General features: G+C 41.1%; 1 protein-coding gene across 3 annotated transcripts in view; it reads right to left on the reverse strand.

Annotated features, from left to right (window-relative positions):
* USP34 (ubiquitin specific peptidase 34) overlaps positions 1-18,534 on the reverse strand; it is a 242,410-nt gene that overhangs the window by 154,841 nt on the left and 69,035 nt on the right. For all 3 annotated transcript variants that reach the window (XM_090050232.1, XM_090050214.1, XM_090050223.1), the window contains exons 8-10: positions 14,497-14,558; positions 2,088-2,169; positions 1,903-1,995 (exon numbers count right to left, since the gene is read on the reverse strand). In XM_090050232.1, the coding sequence (XP_089906358.1) occupies positions 1,903-1,995; positions 2,088-2,169; positions 14,497-14,558 (237 nt within the window). The remainder of the gene's footprint in view (positions 1-1,902; positions 1,996-2,087; positions 2,170-14,496; positions 14,559-18,534) is intronic.

Consider the following 18,534-nt stretch of genomic DNA (forward strand, 5'->3'; position numbering starts at 1 on the left):
TTTGACTTTAAATAGTGTCCTATATCTTCTCACAACTTTAATGTTTATAAAATAAAAATGTTCATATTAATAAAATAATTACATATATTACTAACATCATACTGCATTGTTTTATTATCATAAATAAATGTTTTAATACAATAAAATACTTTAATATTAATTAAATAGAAAGTCACATTTACAATGAGACAACCTCTATAATCAATATAAAAATATTTTACCTTTTGAACTCCAATTTAATTGACTGTTGATTATGTGTATAAATCCCCAAATTCTCTACCTTTATGCCCCTTCACTCCCAGGTTTTTGATACTATTAATGGGCCAGACCATTTGATTTTATGGAGAAGCAGCAACAAGAATCATCATTTCTTATCTTGAGAGTATTTTTAATATTTTGGAAGTGTTATGATAAGACACATTTTTAAATGTCAAATGGCTTTTTGTCTTCCTTACTGCCTCTGTAGAGCTGCATAAATTGATTACAGAGTATCCACTGACCCTGCAGAAGCAGCAGGGATGGAACAGAACTGAAATCAGTTCTTGGATAGTACCACTGGAACTGGACAGCATTGCCCAAATGTCTATTCATGGAAAAAACACCAAGCTGGTGTATGAGAAAGGAATATGGGAGAAGTAAAGTAGAAGATCATAAAAGGATGGCATTGGTTAGAAAATACCTCCACACTCATTTAGCACAATCTGCCAAAGTCTACCCTATATCAAATATAAAGAAAACAAATTGAGTAATTTAAAGCTACCATATTATTCTGATTATAGGTTAACCCTCAACAGAAGTAACTCCACATTTGCAGGTTCAATTTTAGGAAAAACAGCCTTCTCCCCAAATACAAGTCCTTAGCTATAAATAAAACCCTTGAAATGCTACTACCATTACCAAACTCCATGGGCAAATCAAATAATCAAGGAAAGGATCCAGTGAGCTAAATGCACTGAAAATACTAAAATAAAAACTGCTCAGAAAATAAATTCTCCTTTGGTCATTTTACTGCATGCACGAAAATGCTGCAAGTACAAAAAGAGTCAAGATCATTGGTATACCAATTACACATCAACCCTACAAGCAAGTCAAATCCAATTGTTACAGTTCTTCTAGAGGGGAAAAAGGTTGACTTTAATTGGAACAATATGATATATAAATATATTTTAATTAAACAAATACAGATAAACTTATTTAAAATAACATTTTGTGCAGTAATCTGGGGGAATTTTCAGTGGAGGCATTGCATGGAAACATTTGATGTGCTCAAAATTTAAGCACAGGGGTAGCTACCTTCTTCAGACAATCTAACCATGTTCAGGAACCATGTTATACTAAGTAATACCACCAAAAGTAAAAAGTACCAACTTTATAGAAAGTAGTATGGTATAAAAATATATACATGCATAGGTTTTAGCGTATCTTCTCTTTTGTCTTCTTAAGAAACAAAGTCAGAGAAAACAGGAGGAGAATTCTTGAAGACAGAAACCATTATAGCCCTAAATTATAATCCTTTTCACATTTAAAATACATCTAAAATTACAAATAAGTTATATCCATAGGTGACAGGTAGGGGCACACGGGGGTGCATGTGCCCCCCCGACGACCGACAGTGATGTTGTAAGGTAGGGCTGGTGCTCCCCCTGACAGGGCCGCCACCGTCAGCAGCTTCTGTGGGTGTCTCCTCAGATTCAGGAGGCACCAGTCACTCATTGTTATCGCTATATAACAAACAAAATGCACGCTTTACATTTCACAAATAAAAAGAGAAACAGAGAAAACAAGAGGCATCATACCAATTCAATAACAAGTGTAATGAAGCAAACAAGAAAACATGAATTTAAGTCCATATCAACTGGCATTTCAGTTCCTTCTTGTAAATATACCTATATACATATATACCTGTGCTGCTGCCCAAATGCAGTCTATGTGCTGAGTACTAAGCCGCCCTTCAGCTGCAAGAAAATTCAGAATCACTTGGCACTGTTTGATGATCTGCAAAGTAAAAATATATTTAGAAGAGCCTTAGCAGAACAAACACTTACTTCCTCATGCATACAGTAAAATGACAATTATTGTACACAAACCTCAATGTGTAAATTTGGTCCAAATATATGCTCAACCACATTGTTGCTGATAAGCCAGTCTGCAAGCTCTTTTGCAATGGACCTATGTGTAACAAAAGAATATAGACAAATATATAATTATTTTATCCCTCTTGTATAGAAAATTGCTTCTTAAACAGGGGTCCCTTTACTCTCATTTATCTATTTACAAGTAAATAAAAACTGTTCTCTAAATCCAAAACATGTGCAGCTTGCAGATATAGATTATAAAAGAGAAGTACAGAGGACTAAAACAAATTATGCAAGCTAATTTTGACATGAAATGCAAAAACAACTACAATTTACAAGTATTTCCAAATCTGGAAGTTATTTATATAATTTTTCCAGGAGAGCAACTGAATATTTATTTTTTTCCTTTTCATCAGATCTTGTGGAAATGGCAATTCACACAGTTTGTGTGTATCCTATTTACAAAGTTAACTGAATAACTGTCAGTGGACATTTAAAAAAAATCATATTTCATTCATAATAGAACAGATCTTTTCCTACAGCCAATCAAAAACTGTCAAATAGAAAGAGATAATGGGACTGAATTTTCCAAACTAAAAATTGGCTGATCAAAAGACCTCCTCTCAGACAATTTCTTCACTCCTTCGACTCAATCAAGTAGGTGAAACCATAAAATGATGAGAATGATCTCCCTACAATTTTATCGCCATAAATAATTTGTGAAAGTTTGCGTATTCAGATCACAGACTCTATCTGACACACCCCAAGGGTAAAATTCTGTACTCTGTACACACCCAGATAAAAAAAAATTGTGCATAAGGCTACACACAACTAAATGAGAGATGTAACTAGATAAGAGTCTGAGAAGAACAACTCTGACCCCCAGCATAAAGCATAGTTCTTATGACTACACTTTACAGCTTCAAGTTGCCAAACTTAATGACCACCCAAAACAGGGAAAAAGGAATTTATAAACTCAATGAGATGGTGGCAAGTTTACAATAGTGATTAGGTGATTCTCAAAAAAAACAGCATTTCAGAAGTTTCTGTCTTATGACACTATCCAATTTTGATGAAAACAATCGGTTGATGAGCAACAAGTCTCTTTTCAATATTGGAACTGTGCATGAAAACTTCCATACCAGCAAAAGGATGGCAGAAATGTACACTTTTCAGAGTAGTCAAAGAACTATTATGGAATAGAGTGTGCACTTAAAGAACACTTACTCGCATAGTCACACTATGTACTTTGTATGTTTTCTCCTCCTGAACAAGTTAAAGCTAAACAGCTAATTGAGGAATGGAAAGAAAGAGCATTCTTCTTTATTTCCAACTATTTAGAACATTCACTGTTACATTCAAGAACTGCACTGCATGATAAATAATACATGATGCAAAGCCTAAATATTCCTCTCTTTCAACAAAGGATTCCAAATAGGGAATTAAGCGACAAAAAAAAGATTGGCAATGATCTATATTTGTATTTATGAACTTAGCTGTTTATAAGGCATGTTAAAATTATTTTCAAAGTGTCCAGACTCTAGAAATGTATCTCTCTAAAAGTGTTCATATTTAATACTGTTTTTTCTAATTTCTGAAAAATAACTAATTGCACCAATTTCAGTTTTTCAAAATATGTATAATTTGCATCCCATATTGTATTAAATCAAGTCTGTTTTATAAACTTTGGGAAACGTCTGTGTCAGATATAATCTAAGAATATCCACACTTGCAAATTGTCATTATATAAAATTGCTTTCAAATTTAAACTTCTGGTTTAGAAAATAATTGCCTCAGGTGACATTTGCTACCAGCCTGTCCTTAACCTTCTTTTCAAACACATAAATTACAACACTGTCTGATAACAGGGATAAATTCTAAACTATTAAACAGGTTTGACTGTTTAGAACAATGTACTGTACATCGTTCCCAAGCTTCCAAACATTTCCATCTTTTCTAATTCTATAGTGTTCAAGGAAGACTTGGTAATTTGTTTGGTTATCTCTGAATCTGGGTTTAAGGATCACATTAAAATTGATTCAAATTGCTACACATTTCAATACCGAAAACTTAGGAGCCCTGAGTAGGAATGTAATTCAATTCAACTATGTGTGAACACTTGGAATTCCCAAGTTGTCATCAGGAAAAGTTAGGTGTCTCCAAAAAGCAATTCAGGCTTAGGCACCAATTCTCCATACAGAGAACTGGGAATTGTAAATATATCCTAAGGATGATACAGAAAGTCCAGAGGCTCTGGTCTCTGTTCTTATATTTTTCCTAGGTTTTAACCAATGATCATCTAAAGTGAAATGTATAAACAGGTTTAACAGCAAGGACCAGTAATCCAGGATTCCTCCTTCCCAGGGAAGCACCATAACCATGAAGCTAGAGGCAGACTCCCTCTTGCTTAGCCTCCTTCTGGCCACTTGTTTCTTGAATTCCAGTGACCCACCTTCCCCCAAATAAATAGGGGATATCCTCGCCCAGCTTATTCTACAGTGTGGTGGTTAGGGAATCCTTCCAGGAATTGGAAAATGTATGTTTAAATCCCTCCAAGGTGAGAAGGGCACAGGATCCCAGTGTGCATCCCCCACCCCTTCCTTGGCAAAACACTTTAATCCAGTGGTTCTCAACCACATTAGACACAAAGCACTGCTAAGGAAGTGCCAGCTTTTAGGCTTCACTCATTTTTTGACTATGAAAAGTAACAGAACAATTCTTCTGTTGCAAAGACCTCAGGAAGATCTCAACAGGTCAGAATGGTTTTGATACTACAGATTCCTATTTAAAATGTCTGGGTTTATCTTGTGAATCATGCACTGAGTACTTACGGTGCTGCACAACATTAAAGGAATTTCACAGTACCCTAGGGTGCTCCAGAACCCACTGTTGTAGCCACTAAGCTAGAGACCACAAGGTTTTCACCCCAACAAATATCCTTTTTATCCAAGTTAAATGCTTTTGATGCTTAGTCTCAACAGGCTCAAGGACAATCAAAGTATCACCTTCAGCTGGTCTCATGTCACAATACACCAAGAACAATACAGGCATTAAAAAAAACTTTAATTATCAAAAACATTAACAAGAAATTGTTCACCAGACAAAACCAAAAAAAGTTAGTATTTGGAAAAGACCATTAAAATCTAATAGCAGTCAAACCTTTTTACTATACGTAGTTTATTCTTAGCTCAGATCTTGAGTTTATACCAAAAGAAACAGGGAATAGTACTGAACTTATCCTCTAAAGGAGCTGATGCAATCTTCTTCATAAAATGACATGATATTAAACTAAGGGAATAACCTTTTTCTTTCCATTCATTTTTTTTTTGCTCAGATTTGAGAGATTAGTGTCAGCAGTTGTCAACATCTCAGTTTGAGTACAACTGCGTTACAATGCCACCTTAAAGCTGCCTATTTGAAAGGAATGCCATGCAGGTAGAAAAATCGCTTTACTTTCTCTGATCCCAGTACCTGCTTCATACTCTAGGAAGCAGAACCAATGCATCATTGAAAACTTGGGTACAACCCACTTTTAAACACAGTTCATCTTACAGGCCCCTTTGCAACCATTTGTCCCTTTTCATTGACCCCCTACACTTCAAGGAATGCCTTATTCCCATAGTATTCTTTTAAAAAGAAACAGTCAAATTGTCTGGTATTGGGGTAGTGATGATAGGATTATTAAAGCCTTACAAAACTGAAGTTTTTAGCCATTTCAGATACAGGCATACCTCGTTTTATTGCGCTTCGCTTTATTGCGCTTCGCAGATATTGCGTTTTTTTACAAATTGAAGGTTTGTGGCAACCCTGCATCGAGCAAGTCTATCGGCGACATTTTTCCAACAGCATTTGCTCACTTCGCATTTTTTAGCAATAAAGTATTTTTTAATTAAGGTATGTACATTGTTTTTTTAGACATAATGCTATTGCACACTTAATAGACTACAGTATAGTGTAAACATAACTTTTATATGCACTGGGAAACCAAAAAATTTGTGTGACTCATTTTATTGCGATATTCGCTTTATTGCGGTGGTCTGGAACCAAACCCGCAATATCTCCGAGGTATGCCTGTATTCTAATTTGAAAGGAAAAAGGAGGGAGGTGTCTAAAAACTCATTTTAGATCTTGGTAGCTTCAGCACGTTTAAATACTTAACAATTTCACTAATATTTGTCTCTTAATTCTTTAGATGTATTTGGACTGTCTACTTTTCAGATTTCTGCTTCCATATCTTGGTAAAATGGGCTCATAACAGGTCCTTCTTGCATCCTTTTAAGAGCTCCCTATTATGAGCAGGGATCTGGGTTTTTTGTTTCCACCGTAAAAAACACAGGTTTTCCCTTTTAACTAAGAAAAACGCAGATTTTTCATTTTAAATGGAAAAAACGCATGGATTTTCTACTTTTACAAACAGCTCTCTGCAGCTTGTTAGGGAGCAGAAGGGTGGTGACAGGGGGTGCCATGTGCATGCATGAGCAGGTAAGTCTGGTAGTGTGGAGGGAATTGAAGCCCCATAATGAGGCAGGGAGGGACTTGGGGTGGACTAGGGCTGGAGGTGCTGCCCAGCCTGGGCAGTACATACATAGGCCTTGGGGCCTGGGGCAATGACCAGCCACAGGGCTCTGGCAGAGAACAGGTAAAAGCTGTAGGCAGCTCATCCAGGGTCGGAGGAAGGGGGGCAGAGGGAAGTAGGGTGGTTTCCTGCCACTGCGTGCACTCCTGGGGGGGGGGGAGCATAGGAGCACATGCCCCCCAAGTCCGTGTGCAGGAGCACAGGCCACCCACTGTGGGTTTGGGCTCCCCGCCCTGCTGCCCTTCCCCCCAGGGCCTCCAGGGCCCAAAGGGCAGGACCCAGCACTGCAGGGTAGAGCAGAGCTGGGCACAGAAGCTTGTTGCCACCATGAGCCCCACTTCACCCTGGCAAAGCACCTCTTGCCTGCCCAGCAGCAGCAAGGTCAGCAGCGCAGAGCTGTGCCCCTTGCTGCTGCCAGGTGGGCAGGATGAGCAGAGCTCCCAGCAGCAGAAGTGAGCTTTCCTGCTCCAGCCCTGCTCTGCCCTGCTGCACCAGGTTCCACCCGCTGGGCTGCAGAAACCTTGAGGGAAGGAAGAAAGGTAGGGAGCCTGAGCCTGCAGTGGGCAGCCTGCATTCACTCCCCCCATCCCGCCCCCCACCATGGGCTCTTCTCCAGCCATGTGAGAGAGGGGGAGCAAGGCTCCGTGCTCCACTGAAGCAGCTGCTTCCCATGGGTGGCAGCTGGAGTTCAGGTGCTGCTGCAGGGGGGCAGGAGGCTGTGGACACAGGTGCCTGGCCCCAGAGCCCTGGCAGCTGAGGGCCCCCTCCAGCAGGGCTGCAGGGAAGGTGCTGTGGGTGGGGCGTGAGGGGCACCAAAGCAATGGGGGGCTGTGGGTAGGGAGTGAGAATCCTGGACCTGCATCCTGGTGAATGAAGGGGGCAGGGGGAGCTCCAATTTTCCATAATAAAAACCCTCAAATCAAATACCACAGGTACTATACCTACCCCTGTACTATCAATAAAACATTGTGTTCAACTGAGAAATATACATATTAGTGGCATTTCATTTCATCGCAGATTTTGGGGGTTTTAATCAGAGAATCTGCAATTTTTAAACAGAGAAAACCAGGATCCTGGATTATGAGTTCAAATTTCTCCTCTTTGGCTTAGTCATATTACCTCGTTTTTTTTAATCAGGTATACCTCCCTCAGTATGTATGTGCTACACATTATTCCCTAACAAGTTCACAAAGAGATTCTTGTCCAGTGTATGATATGGACTTTTTATGAACAAGACTAAAGAAATCTATTTCCAACCATAGATACTCATAAGCTTTATATCCCACAGTAAGTGCAAGCTAGATCTCAATAATTTACAACCTGTTACATTTGCAGATAATTTACCAAGGATAAATTACTGTAATTTAGCCTTCATTTACATGTGTCAGATTAGCAGCTGACAAATGAAAATATTACAACCTATTTTACAAAGGTTCCAACATCAGAAAGTACTAGTAGGTGTGCCGTTAATGTCATCCCTCCTGGATGATAAGAAAGACACCATATTGTAGAGGTGAGGATGGGAAGGGCATCCAAGTCACTGTAGAGCAAGGGTACTCAACCACCGGCTCACAGGCCAGTTCTAGCCCACTACATGTCATGCAGCCTGCAGGGCTCCTCACAGGCCCAGAAATTTGGCAGCAGGGGAGCGGCGCCACCACTTCCCTGCTGTCAAACTTATGGACCCATGGGGAGCCCCAGGCTCTGCACACTGGATCTGGAGCCTGATCCCAGCGTGAATGGATGGATGAGAAGAGCACTGGGCCCCAGAACCCAATCCTGGCACCCAGGAAGAAGAGCCAGGCCCCTAGAACGTGATCCCAGTATGTGGGGGGCTTGGGCAGGATGGCACTGGGTCCCCAGGACCCAATCCTGGCATGCAGAGGATAGGGGAGCAGTGCCCTTTGCTCTTCACTTAGCAGGTGGTTAAGGAGAATCTGTTGGGAGTTGTAGGTCTCAGAGCGATGCTATGCTTACTTCACTTCTCAGTTTCTAGAAGGGAATGCCCTAATGTCCAATTTTTTTTCTCAAAGTAATACCTAGCGCCCAATATTCTGTTCAACTGCAAGCAGAGATTTGGCCATTCTTTTGAATTATAGGTTTCGAATATTCCTTTTTCCTGTCACCACTGGTTCATCAGCTTATTTAAGCCCTGCCTTGCTTTATTTTCTACAAAAACTTGGTATCTTCTGTATAGGTTTGTCTGATATGATGTTCTGCAGACAGTCAGAACCCTGATGACATGGGTGACTGGTGCCTCCTGAGTTGGGGGGGGGGGGACCAGATCACTGACTGGGGGGTGTCTCCCAGTGGCTGATCGCCAACAAGCCGGGGGGAGGGGCACCCCCTCAGCAGCCGATCACCGAGCCCGAAATCACCAGCAGTGAAACCAGATGTGCACTTCCACCAGCAGTTCCAGTTTCACGGCTGGCATTTCCAGGGGGTGCACGGCCAATGTCAGGGGGTACACATGCACCCAAATGCACCCTCTACACATTGACAATGCTTGATGGCAATGTCAAAGAACCCCTCTCTTTTACCTCCAATCTTGGCAGATTACTACTTTTCCTTTGAAAGAAGCAGAGGTCTTCATAGATCTGTTGTTTCTTTATGGGACCATAGATTATAGGTATTTAACATCTGAATATATTAAGGTCCCTGACATGTTATATTTAATACACAAGTAACAGGTTAACTGTACTTGAAATAGTAACCTGGCCACACAATCAAGTCAATTTAAGGCATGACAGTACAGTAAACAAGCCACAAAGTTATTCCACATATAATGTGCAACAACTTCGTAGTTCATTAGTACCACACCTTAAAGTGAACACATGGCTGGTTGGGGCTGGTCCATAACAAATCTCAACACTCAGTTGAGTGTCAGGATCCAGGATGCAGCATCCCCATGGTCTGGTACACACTGTCCCCAACCCATTCAGACTGGAGACAGAACCAGCCCCCAGACACAGACCCTCACATGACACCCAGAGGCAGAAAAGGGATCTAGCAAGCCTGATACCGATTGCTGGTTGGGGCCAGACACCAGACTGGGGTCAGTTTCAGATCCCAGTTCTGCCCTTAAGTGATAATCAACTAATTGTTGGCACCCAGATATCAACTTCCTTGAGGGAGAGGGAGGAAAGTAAGGTGGGATAGGGATCTAATTAATCCCCGATCCCAAAATTGTGCACCCTGGCATGCACACGTGGCATGGCAGGAGGAGCAACTGTTGGGATTGTGGATTAGATCTCATCACACCTCAAAATGAGTATCTGTCAGAAGTCTAAAAATTCAGAAGGTAAGAGACAGGCCCTATTGGTGTTCACAAACCAGTCAGCAGGAAGGTATATATGTGCCCCTAAATCAGAATTGTTGCTTCAGTTTGAGATGGTATGTACTATTATTGGGCTGGTTCTCTTGATCCTACATTATTCTTTAGAGATAACAGACTGAATTGTCTCTTCCTATCTCTACACCATATTGTAATAATTTCAGCTTTTCAATGTCTGATTCAAGGGATCTTAGTGCAAAAAGTATCTTGCTTTATCTGAAACTTTAGTTCAACATCTATGCTTCTAGGACTTTAAACTAATACTTCTTTTTTTTAAAGTACCCCTTTAAACCACTGGGTACCTGTATAAAGGTCACATGTTTTCCCTTCATGGTAGCTTCAGTTAAGATAATAACTAAAAATCCAAGCTCAGAATACACATGCCCCGTGTAATGCTCAAAAATACCAAGTAATGATACATTTCTGAGCTGCATCTGAACAAAATGCTATTACACATTTTCAGTAAAACCAGAACACGTGCTGAACTGTGACATGCCAAGAGAGAGCTTACCTGCTCTGAGTCTACTAATGATAAGGGTGGGGAGGATAAAGTTTCAGACACATCAACCAGTAAAGAAGCCTCACATAAGGTCAAGTTTAGTCTCAATATCTTTATTTTATGCACAAACCTGAACATGAACATGTTCTTGTAATATTCGCCCTACCTTTATTTACCTTCTGAAAAACAGGCATGATTCACAAGACTGAGAAAACTATACGTTTATTGGAAATACTGTATATTCAACACTAGAAGTCTTGTCCAATGTATCTGTGGACCGATTCTTCAATTCAGTGGAGTTGTATACTAGCTTTATCAAAATACCATGAGATGTGTATTAACAATACTTTAAAACATAACTCTTATACTTCAGTTCCTTGGACAACTGGTCTCAGTTTCTAGAGGTCATTTGTCTAACTAACAAACCAAAATATACTTTGACACAAGTTTGGCAGTCCTCTATTCAGCAAAGGCTCAGGACTGGAATAGCAAAGCTGTTTCACGTGAAGTAGATAATATAGAAAAAAAAAAAAAAAAAAAAAACACTTTCCAGGGAAATATACATAGAACAAAATCCTGATTCCATGAAGACAATAACAAAATTTCCATTCAGTAAAGTTGCGATTTGCCTAAGGTACCCATCTATAGCAGGGGTGGGAAATTATTTCAGGCGGAGGGCCACTTACCCAGTTTTGGCAGGCTGTCAAGGGCTGCATGGATAGCCCCACCCCTTGACAGGTGCCCCGTCCCCCGGCCACCATCTTGGGACCAATGTCCCAGGGCAAGCACCGGTGGGGCTCAAAGCAGGGCACAGGCTAGCAAGGGTCTATGGAGCCAGGCTGGGCTGCACCAGCAGGGAGAGTGGGGAGCTGGCCTGGCTCCATAGAGCCCCTCCTGGCTGGGACCCCGCACTCCTGCCACCCTGCTCTGGGCCCCACTGGCACTGGCCCTGGGACACATGTGCAGGCTCTGTGCTCCTGCTGGCTCCCTGCCCACTCACTCCCAGTGCTCCCCCAGCCCTGTGGTTCAGGCAGGGGGCAGCGCACAGCGCCAAACCCCTGCTCACCAGTAGGGAAGAAGCTGGTGCTGGGCACAGGGAAAAGCAGCCCCTTGCCCACCCCGTGGCCAGCGCTCCCTGCTGCAGGCGCTTGCAGCCCACACAGGGCTGCCTGGAGCAGGCACAGGCATCCCCATGTGGGCTGCAAGTGGCTACAGTGCAGGGCAAGTAAGGGACCACTTTTTCCCACACTCAGCACCAGCTTTTAACCCAGCCCTGCTGCCAGCCTGGGCCTTGCACCAGCTCCGGGCTTGCCTGTTGGGGCTGCGTGCAGCAGCAGCAGTAGCAGCAGCAGCAGCAGCTGCAGCCGCCCCCCGCCACCGCTTACTGTGCCAGGTAGTGTTGGCTGCTGCCGCCCACCCAGAGCTCACACGTGGGGCAGCCCACAGGCAGCAGTGGCAAACACTGCCTGGGGTGGCAAGCAGGGGGGCTGCAGCTGCTGTCTCCACATGCAGCCCCAACGGGAGAGCCCAGAGCCAGCACGGGGCCCAGGCTGGCAGTGGAGCTGGGTTACAAGGTGGTGCTGAGCGCAGGGGCGAGAAAAGAAGCCCCTTGCCAGCCCCGTGCCTTGTGCTGCAGCCACTTGCAGCCCATGTGGGGCTGCCTGTGCCTGCTCTAGACCAGTGCTGGCCACAGGGCAGGTGAGGGGCCGCTTTCCTCCACGCTGGGAAGGAGCAAAAAAGGAGCCCAGGGAAAAGCTAGGAGCAAGGGGCAGGGGGAGGGAAGTGGCCCCTCACCTGCCCTGTAGCCAGCACTCCCTGCTGTAGCCGCTGCAGCCAGCACGGGGCTGCCCAGAGTGGGCATAGGCAGCTCCAGGCACGCTACAAACAGCTGCAGCATGGGGCACCAGCCACGGGGTAGGCGAGGGGCCGCTTTTCCACCCCACCCCCCCTGCACTCAGCTTTTCCCCGGGCCACTTGTCTCCAGGTTCCTTCCCTGCCTGGGGTCCTCCCCTGCCCTTCCCCCTTATCTAAGGTTCCAGCACAGTGAAGCCACGTGGTCCCAGGCCAGAAGCCCCCACTAGGGCTTCCGGTTGGGGGGGGGGGGGCCGGGCAGGTCCTGCTGTTGTGAGAGCCCGCCGGGCTTCCCCTGGGTCCAACTGACCTTGGTTCCTGTCATTTTTGACAGGAACCAAGGACAGATAGATATTTATTTTCTAAACTTTTTAGGGGCCCTGTGGGCCGGATAGAATGGCCTTGTGGGCTGGATCTGGCCCAAATGCCGTATTTTGCCCATCCCTGATCTATAGCCTGCCTGCGGGTATTTCACAGGCACCAAAAAATCAGTTAAAAAAAATACAAGTTCAAATAAAGCCTATGCTTTTGAATATAAAATTATTTGATTTTTTGCACAAAAGCAGGAAAAACACAAAACAATTAAGTTTTATTCTTTAATAAGTAAAAAACCCAACAAAACAAAGGGAGTTTGTAGCAATACTTTCTATATGCCAGGAACAGAATAAAATAGTTATCTCCAGCATCCAGCCTACTTTAACAACATTTGAGTGGGGTAAAAAATATCCTCCAGACTTCTAGCCTTTATTTTTAATTAATAACTGCAAAAGATCGCATTGAAAGTTGCTACTTTACATGGGGCCTACAATGCTGCTACATTTGTAAGTTTATTGGTAACAGAAAAGATCCTGTACTTATGTCATTGTTAGAATACACATATATAAAAAAGAAAGGATATGGAATTTTTAAAGCGCATATCAGTAAAATATAAAGGTTTACAGAATTCAATTGTAATATTCCCCGTTAGATACTAATTTATGTATTTCACATACATATAAATAAGATTTTAAAACTGATGTGTCTTCTTATTGCTAACATCTAGCAGCAGTGTCTTAATTTAAAATAGGTATAGTACCAACAGAAGTAAAAAGTTTCTAATTTCAACTGTATGTGTTCAAAGACATGATTTTATCCAAATAATCACACAGATCTTTAATATTTTAAAACATCAGAAAATACAAAGAGATACAGAGATCATATCAAGCTAATATTGTATCACTGTACAGCGACATCACACAAGCATTGTGAACTTTGCTTCTGTTCATAGGAGCTGATTTTAAAACATTGTAGATAGCTTTGTTTTTTAACATATGCCCAATATACAACCATGGACTTCCAAGAAAAATAAATAAGTGTGAGTGTAGTCTGATGGACTATGCATAAGACTAGCAGTGAGAAACTTCTAATTCTAATCCTAATATAATTCTAGAAGATGCATCATTTCTAGATCTCACTTATCTTTGCATCACAGGAAGAAGAGGATGAGCTAATAATACTCACCCATCTTTTAAGGTTTGTGCAAAGATTTATTAGTTTACTTTGTACATTACACTGAAAGTGTAAAAGCCAGCTATAAATGTTAATTATTAATTTATAACTTCAGTATTTTTTCTGTGCAGCCTTGCAAATTACCTTGAATATATCATGCAGAAGAAAACACATGAAGAGTTCAGAAATATTCTTTTAATATTTTTATTTAATTCCTCCTTTGAATTAAAACTCTGATTGGAATATTTCTAGTAAGTATCTTAGAAAATCCTTGCTCCCAACACTGAAATCTACAGCCAGTTTATAAAAGACTGAGATTTGTCTAGTGCAGTGTTTCTCAACCTGTGGGTTGCAACCCAGAAGTGGGTCAAAAAATACATGAAATGATTGTGAACAAACTTTAAAAATGGATTCTCCTTTAAAAGGAGGACAATGTGGCAAAGTGTTGCTTTTCCCTTGCAGCCTGGCAGAGTTCCAGCCTGCAAGGAGCTGCTTGGGCCCCCCCACGCCTGACACACTGGGGGCTGAGGCAGTGGGCAGCAGGTTGGGAGTGAGGAGCACTGAGTTGGGACTGGCCATTGATGTTTACAAATGGGTCCTGGTACAAAAAAGGTTGAGAACCACTGGTCTAGTGTGCTTAAACTTTAGTATGCAAAATAATGTTCCTACTTACGTTTCTGTGTCTGAAACTAACGATTCATTATTACACACATCATTGAAGGTATGAAGTTGATTCTATAGTTAGAAAAAAGGAAGAAAGTATAATTTAACTTTAATGTTATTTTGCATGGTAATGTGTTTATGTAAAAAAAAGTCAGCAATGAAAAGAAACACATAAGGAAGCAAACACTTTGGACAGATCATTTAGCTATGAAAAATTATACCAAACAGATGTGCTCAGAACATAATTTTCTTAAATAATAATTTTTCATAATATAATCCAAAATCCTCTTTTTGAAAAAATTTTATCCAAGAATTAAAAATATTTTTGATTAAAACAACAAACTAGCATGAGCAAGAATGCTAGCTATTCAGTAACAGTTATCAAATTAATGTACTCGTTTAACCAAAAAATATCTTTTGAAACCTTACTTTCACTATACCAGTTTTATGTTGAACATGCTCCACCCACTCCAAACTCAAAGCCAAGTATTTAACAAATATGTTTGCATTGGCAAGTAAATATTTATGGGCAATGACATTTAAATCATGCAAATTGGCATCTTAGCACCAATCAACTCCATTATCATAGCTCTGATTTATCTAGTGACTTTATAGCAGTCATCAAGGAACTATTTTTTCTCCCCCACTTAGTACTTTTATAACCATTATAATGTCATGGGTATATATATTTTTCTGTGCATCCTTCCAAATTACCTTGAATATATTATGCAGAAGACAACATATGAACAGTTCAAAAATATTCTTTTAATATTTTGATTTGATTCCTTCATTGAATTAAAACTCTGATTGGAACAGTTCAATTATACATACATACATGCAAAGTGCTCATAAGAGGTCTCTGAATTTCTGAATATACAGCTTCACAGAAAAAAGTTAAGAAATATCCTCTTATATCTACCAACTCGACTTTACAATAAGACATCTTCAATAGTAGAATAGAATTTCCACAGAAAAATGCTCAGTGATTATATAAAGCTGCTTTGAATGCAGAGTCCAAAATTAAAATATATGATTATTCTTTCAAACACTAACCATTATTTTGCTATATAACAAAACAGAAATCCTACAGATGAGTTTGAATTCTTCTTCTCAAAACCACAAGTTACCCTCAAAATATTTCCAGAAGAATCTCCTTATAACCTAACTGGGTCATCTTCTTGACAGAATTAACTAAAACTGATTCAATTAATATAGGCCAGAACACTGACAGGGGAAAGTGGGGCATGAAGGGACTAATATTTATCCAAAGAAAGCAATACTCATGTGCAAGAGAGCTAGAATGAAAGGCTATGATTTGTATCAGGATAGTGCAAGAGGGTTCAGGACACTGAGCTGAGAATGGAGAAGAGGATGGGGGAGAATTAAAATTAGAAGTTAAACCTTAGCGCAGTTTCACAAATATACCCTACTGAAATTCAGAATTCTAGCACCCAGGTTTTATAGCCAAAAATATGCTAACCTTAGCTGCGCATTAAAGATCCCAAGTATATGAACTGCCCTAATCTTTTTGGATAATTTATTTACGCAGGTCCATTCAGTAGAGGTATGGTACTTCACAAAAGGACAAGAAATCTCATGCTTTCCCACTCAATCATTGAACAGAGATTCTGATCAATTTCTGTACTATAATGCTATTACTATTTCATGTATCTTTTTTAGCCTTTGGCCTCTGGCAAACATTACACTTAAGATGCGATCGGCCTGTTAATCACATTTTAAATAGCAACCCAGCCACACATTCAGACAATTAACGGCACAACAAAATGGGAAACAAGCCACAAAAATATTCCAGAAAATGTGTGTAGTCTTTTTGTCCCTGGTTTCCATCATGCCTTAAACTGACCATGGAGCAGGGTTCCCAGCATGCAGTGGGGCTTGCTTGACAGATCCCCGTGTTGGCAGGCTAACAGCCATGTGATCTAGCCCTGTATGGTGCTGGACCCCACTGATTTTACAGTGCTGAGTTGAGGCAAAGTCATCAGTTGGACCAGGGGTACCAGGTTACAGGGATCCATGGGGTTCCCCAAGACCAAGCAGGTTGACTGTATTGCTGTGGGGAGCTGCATTTTGTCCTAGGGAGCTGCAGAGCAAGGCACTTGACACATTCTGGCTACAGAAACCCTGAGGAGAGGTTTGAGTATCCCAGGGTCCCTGTCCACTGGGACTTCTAAAAATTATGAGCACAACTGAGCTGCACATAAGGTTTTCTGACCTCCCAGGGCAGGGGGTTCTGGGACTACACAACTGTCTCAAACTGGCTCCAATACAGCGCTGGGGATGGGACTGATAATCAGCTGACTGTCAATCCTAGCCATGAGGACTGCACTGGAGTCTCAAACCAGGTCGTGGTCCCAGGGTAATTAGCTGATTGTCAGCCCCAGCGCCAACCTTCTTGAATGAAATGTGTTCAAAACTAATTTAACCTAGTTTTCAAGAACAACAAAGGACAAGAATAATGAACTCCAAAAATCAGGTACGATTTCCCCAACAAAACAGTTACGTTTGAGTTATAAGTCAATGACATTTTAATATTTAAGTGACAGAGCCAATCTCCGTCACTCTTTACAAAAGACACTCATTTCGAAGCTGGATAATTTTCAGACAAAGTGCCTTCTTTAAGGGCCTGAAATTCCAAGTGCAGCTTAAAATAACTGGTCCTTGTCATCCTAATTACCGAGTTATTAAAAGTCATATTCATAATTAAGCAAGTTCAGGAATGACACAACAGAAAAAAACCTGAACTCCCCCTTCAAGATAACTATTTTGTTTCCATAATACACTGGATTTTGATGTCTGAAAAACAAGAAATCAATAAAGAAATTAACTGAAACATTACTAATGTTTCTGTAAAATTTCAGATAAAAAAAAATCTCCTCAAGGCATATTCTGAAGTACAAAAAGAAAGAAATGGTATCAGGCTGGTTTTAATGTTACAAATGATAAATTTAGTTGCACAGAAATCCAAATTTCCCCTAGAAAACACTGATACAAAGAAACCCTGCCCAACATATTTAAATATAAAAAGGCCACAAATTCTTCTTCTTTTTACCATGATTACAACATAAAAACCGTATTAAAATTCCTGATCAAGGAAAAAGCAAAAAACTGGGGGAAAACTATTGGAAATTACAGACCAAAAGATTCTCTACTGGACTGATTTATAGCGATCTAAAACAATTATTTTTTCTTAATACAAAAGAAAAAAGTAATGTCAAAACCACAAAGAAACTTGGTAACCTTTAAAAAGCACAAACTTCCAAACAATAATTTGGGGCTGCTGACTTATTCCTATATATTAGGGCAGTGATTCTTAACAGAGTGTTGGGACACTGTGGGATTCTGCAAAATCTTTTGAAGGGTGCTGCAAGATAAGAGGAGATAAGCAGATGTGAAGAGATAAGTACATGCTCATATTCCTCCCTGCCTGGCCACTGCCCACCCCCCTCCGGGCAATGCCTGGCCTATCTGCAAGAAGGGAAGCACTGTAATAAAAAATAAGTTTTTGAAACAGAGTGTTGCTCACTTCACAAAAGTTACAAAGGGATACCTCAAAGTCAAACAAGAAGTGCCTCAGGTCTAAAACAGTTGAGAACCACTGCCTTAAGGAGTAGGGAAAAGCTTTGGATTTTTGATGGACATAAGCAAAGCACAGATTAGGTTGTAGAAAAAAAAAAGAAAAGACCTTAATGGGGAAAAAATGACTTTTTACAATCAGCTAGTAATGTCCTGAGACAGTGGAAATTTTGACCACAAGGGACGTCCAGATCAGCACAACCATGCAGTATGTGGCACAGCAGACATGTCTGCAACACCACATACTGCACACATTCAGCTATTCTCCACACTGCAAGGTAGCAGCACTGGGGTGAGGAAAGGATGGGGGAGGGGAGGGGGTCGCTGCTGACTTCTAGATATCCTGAGGTCAAAATATCCCCCACAAAAAAACGCAAAGCAGTGCATATGGCAACAGTGCACACCGTTCAAAACTGGAGCCTGGCCAGTTGGAGCCATGCTCTGGCTGTCAGTC

This window comes from Crocodylus siamensis, chromosome 1 (genome assembly GCF_052110815.1).
Source record: "Crocodylus siamensis isolate JL-2025a chromosome 1, ASM5211081v1, whole genome shotgun sequence".
Lineage (NCBI taxonomy): Eukaryota > Metazoa > Chordata > Crocodylia > Crocodylidae > Crocodylus > Crocodylus siamensis.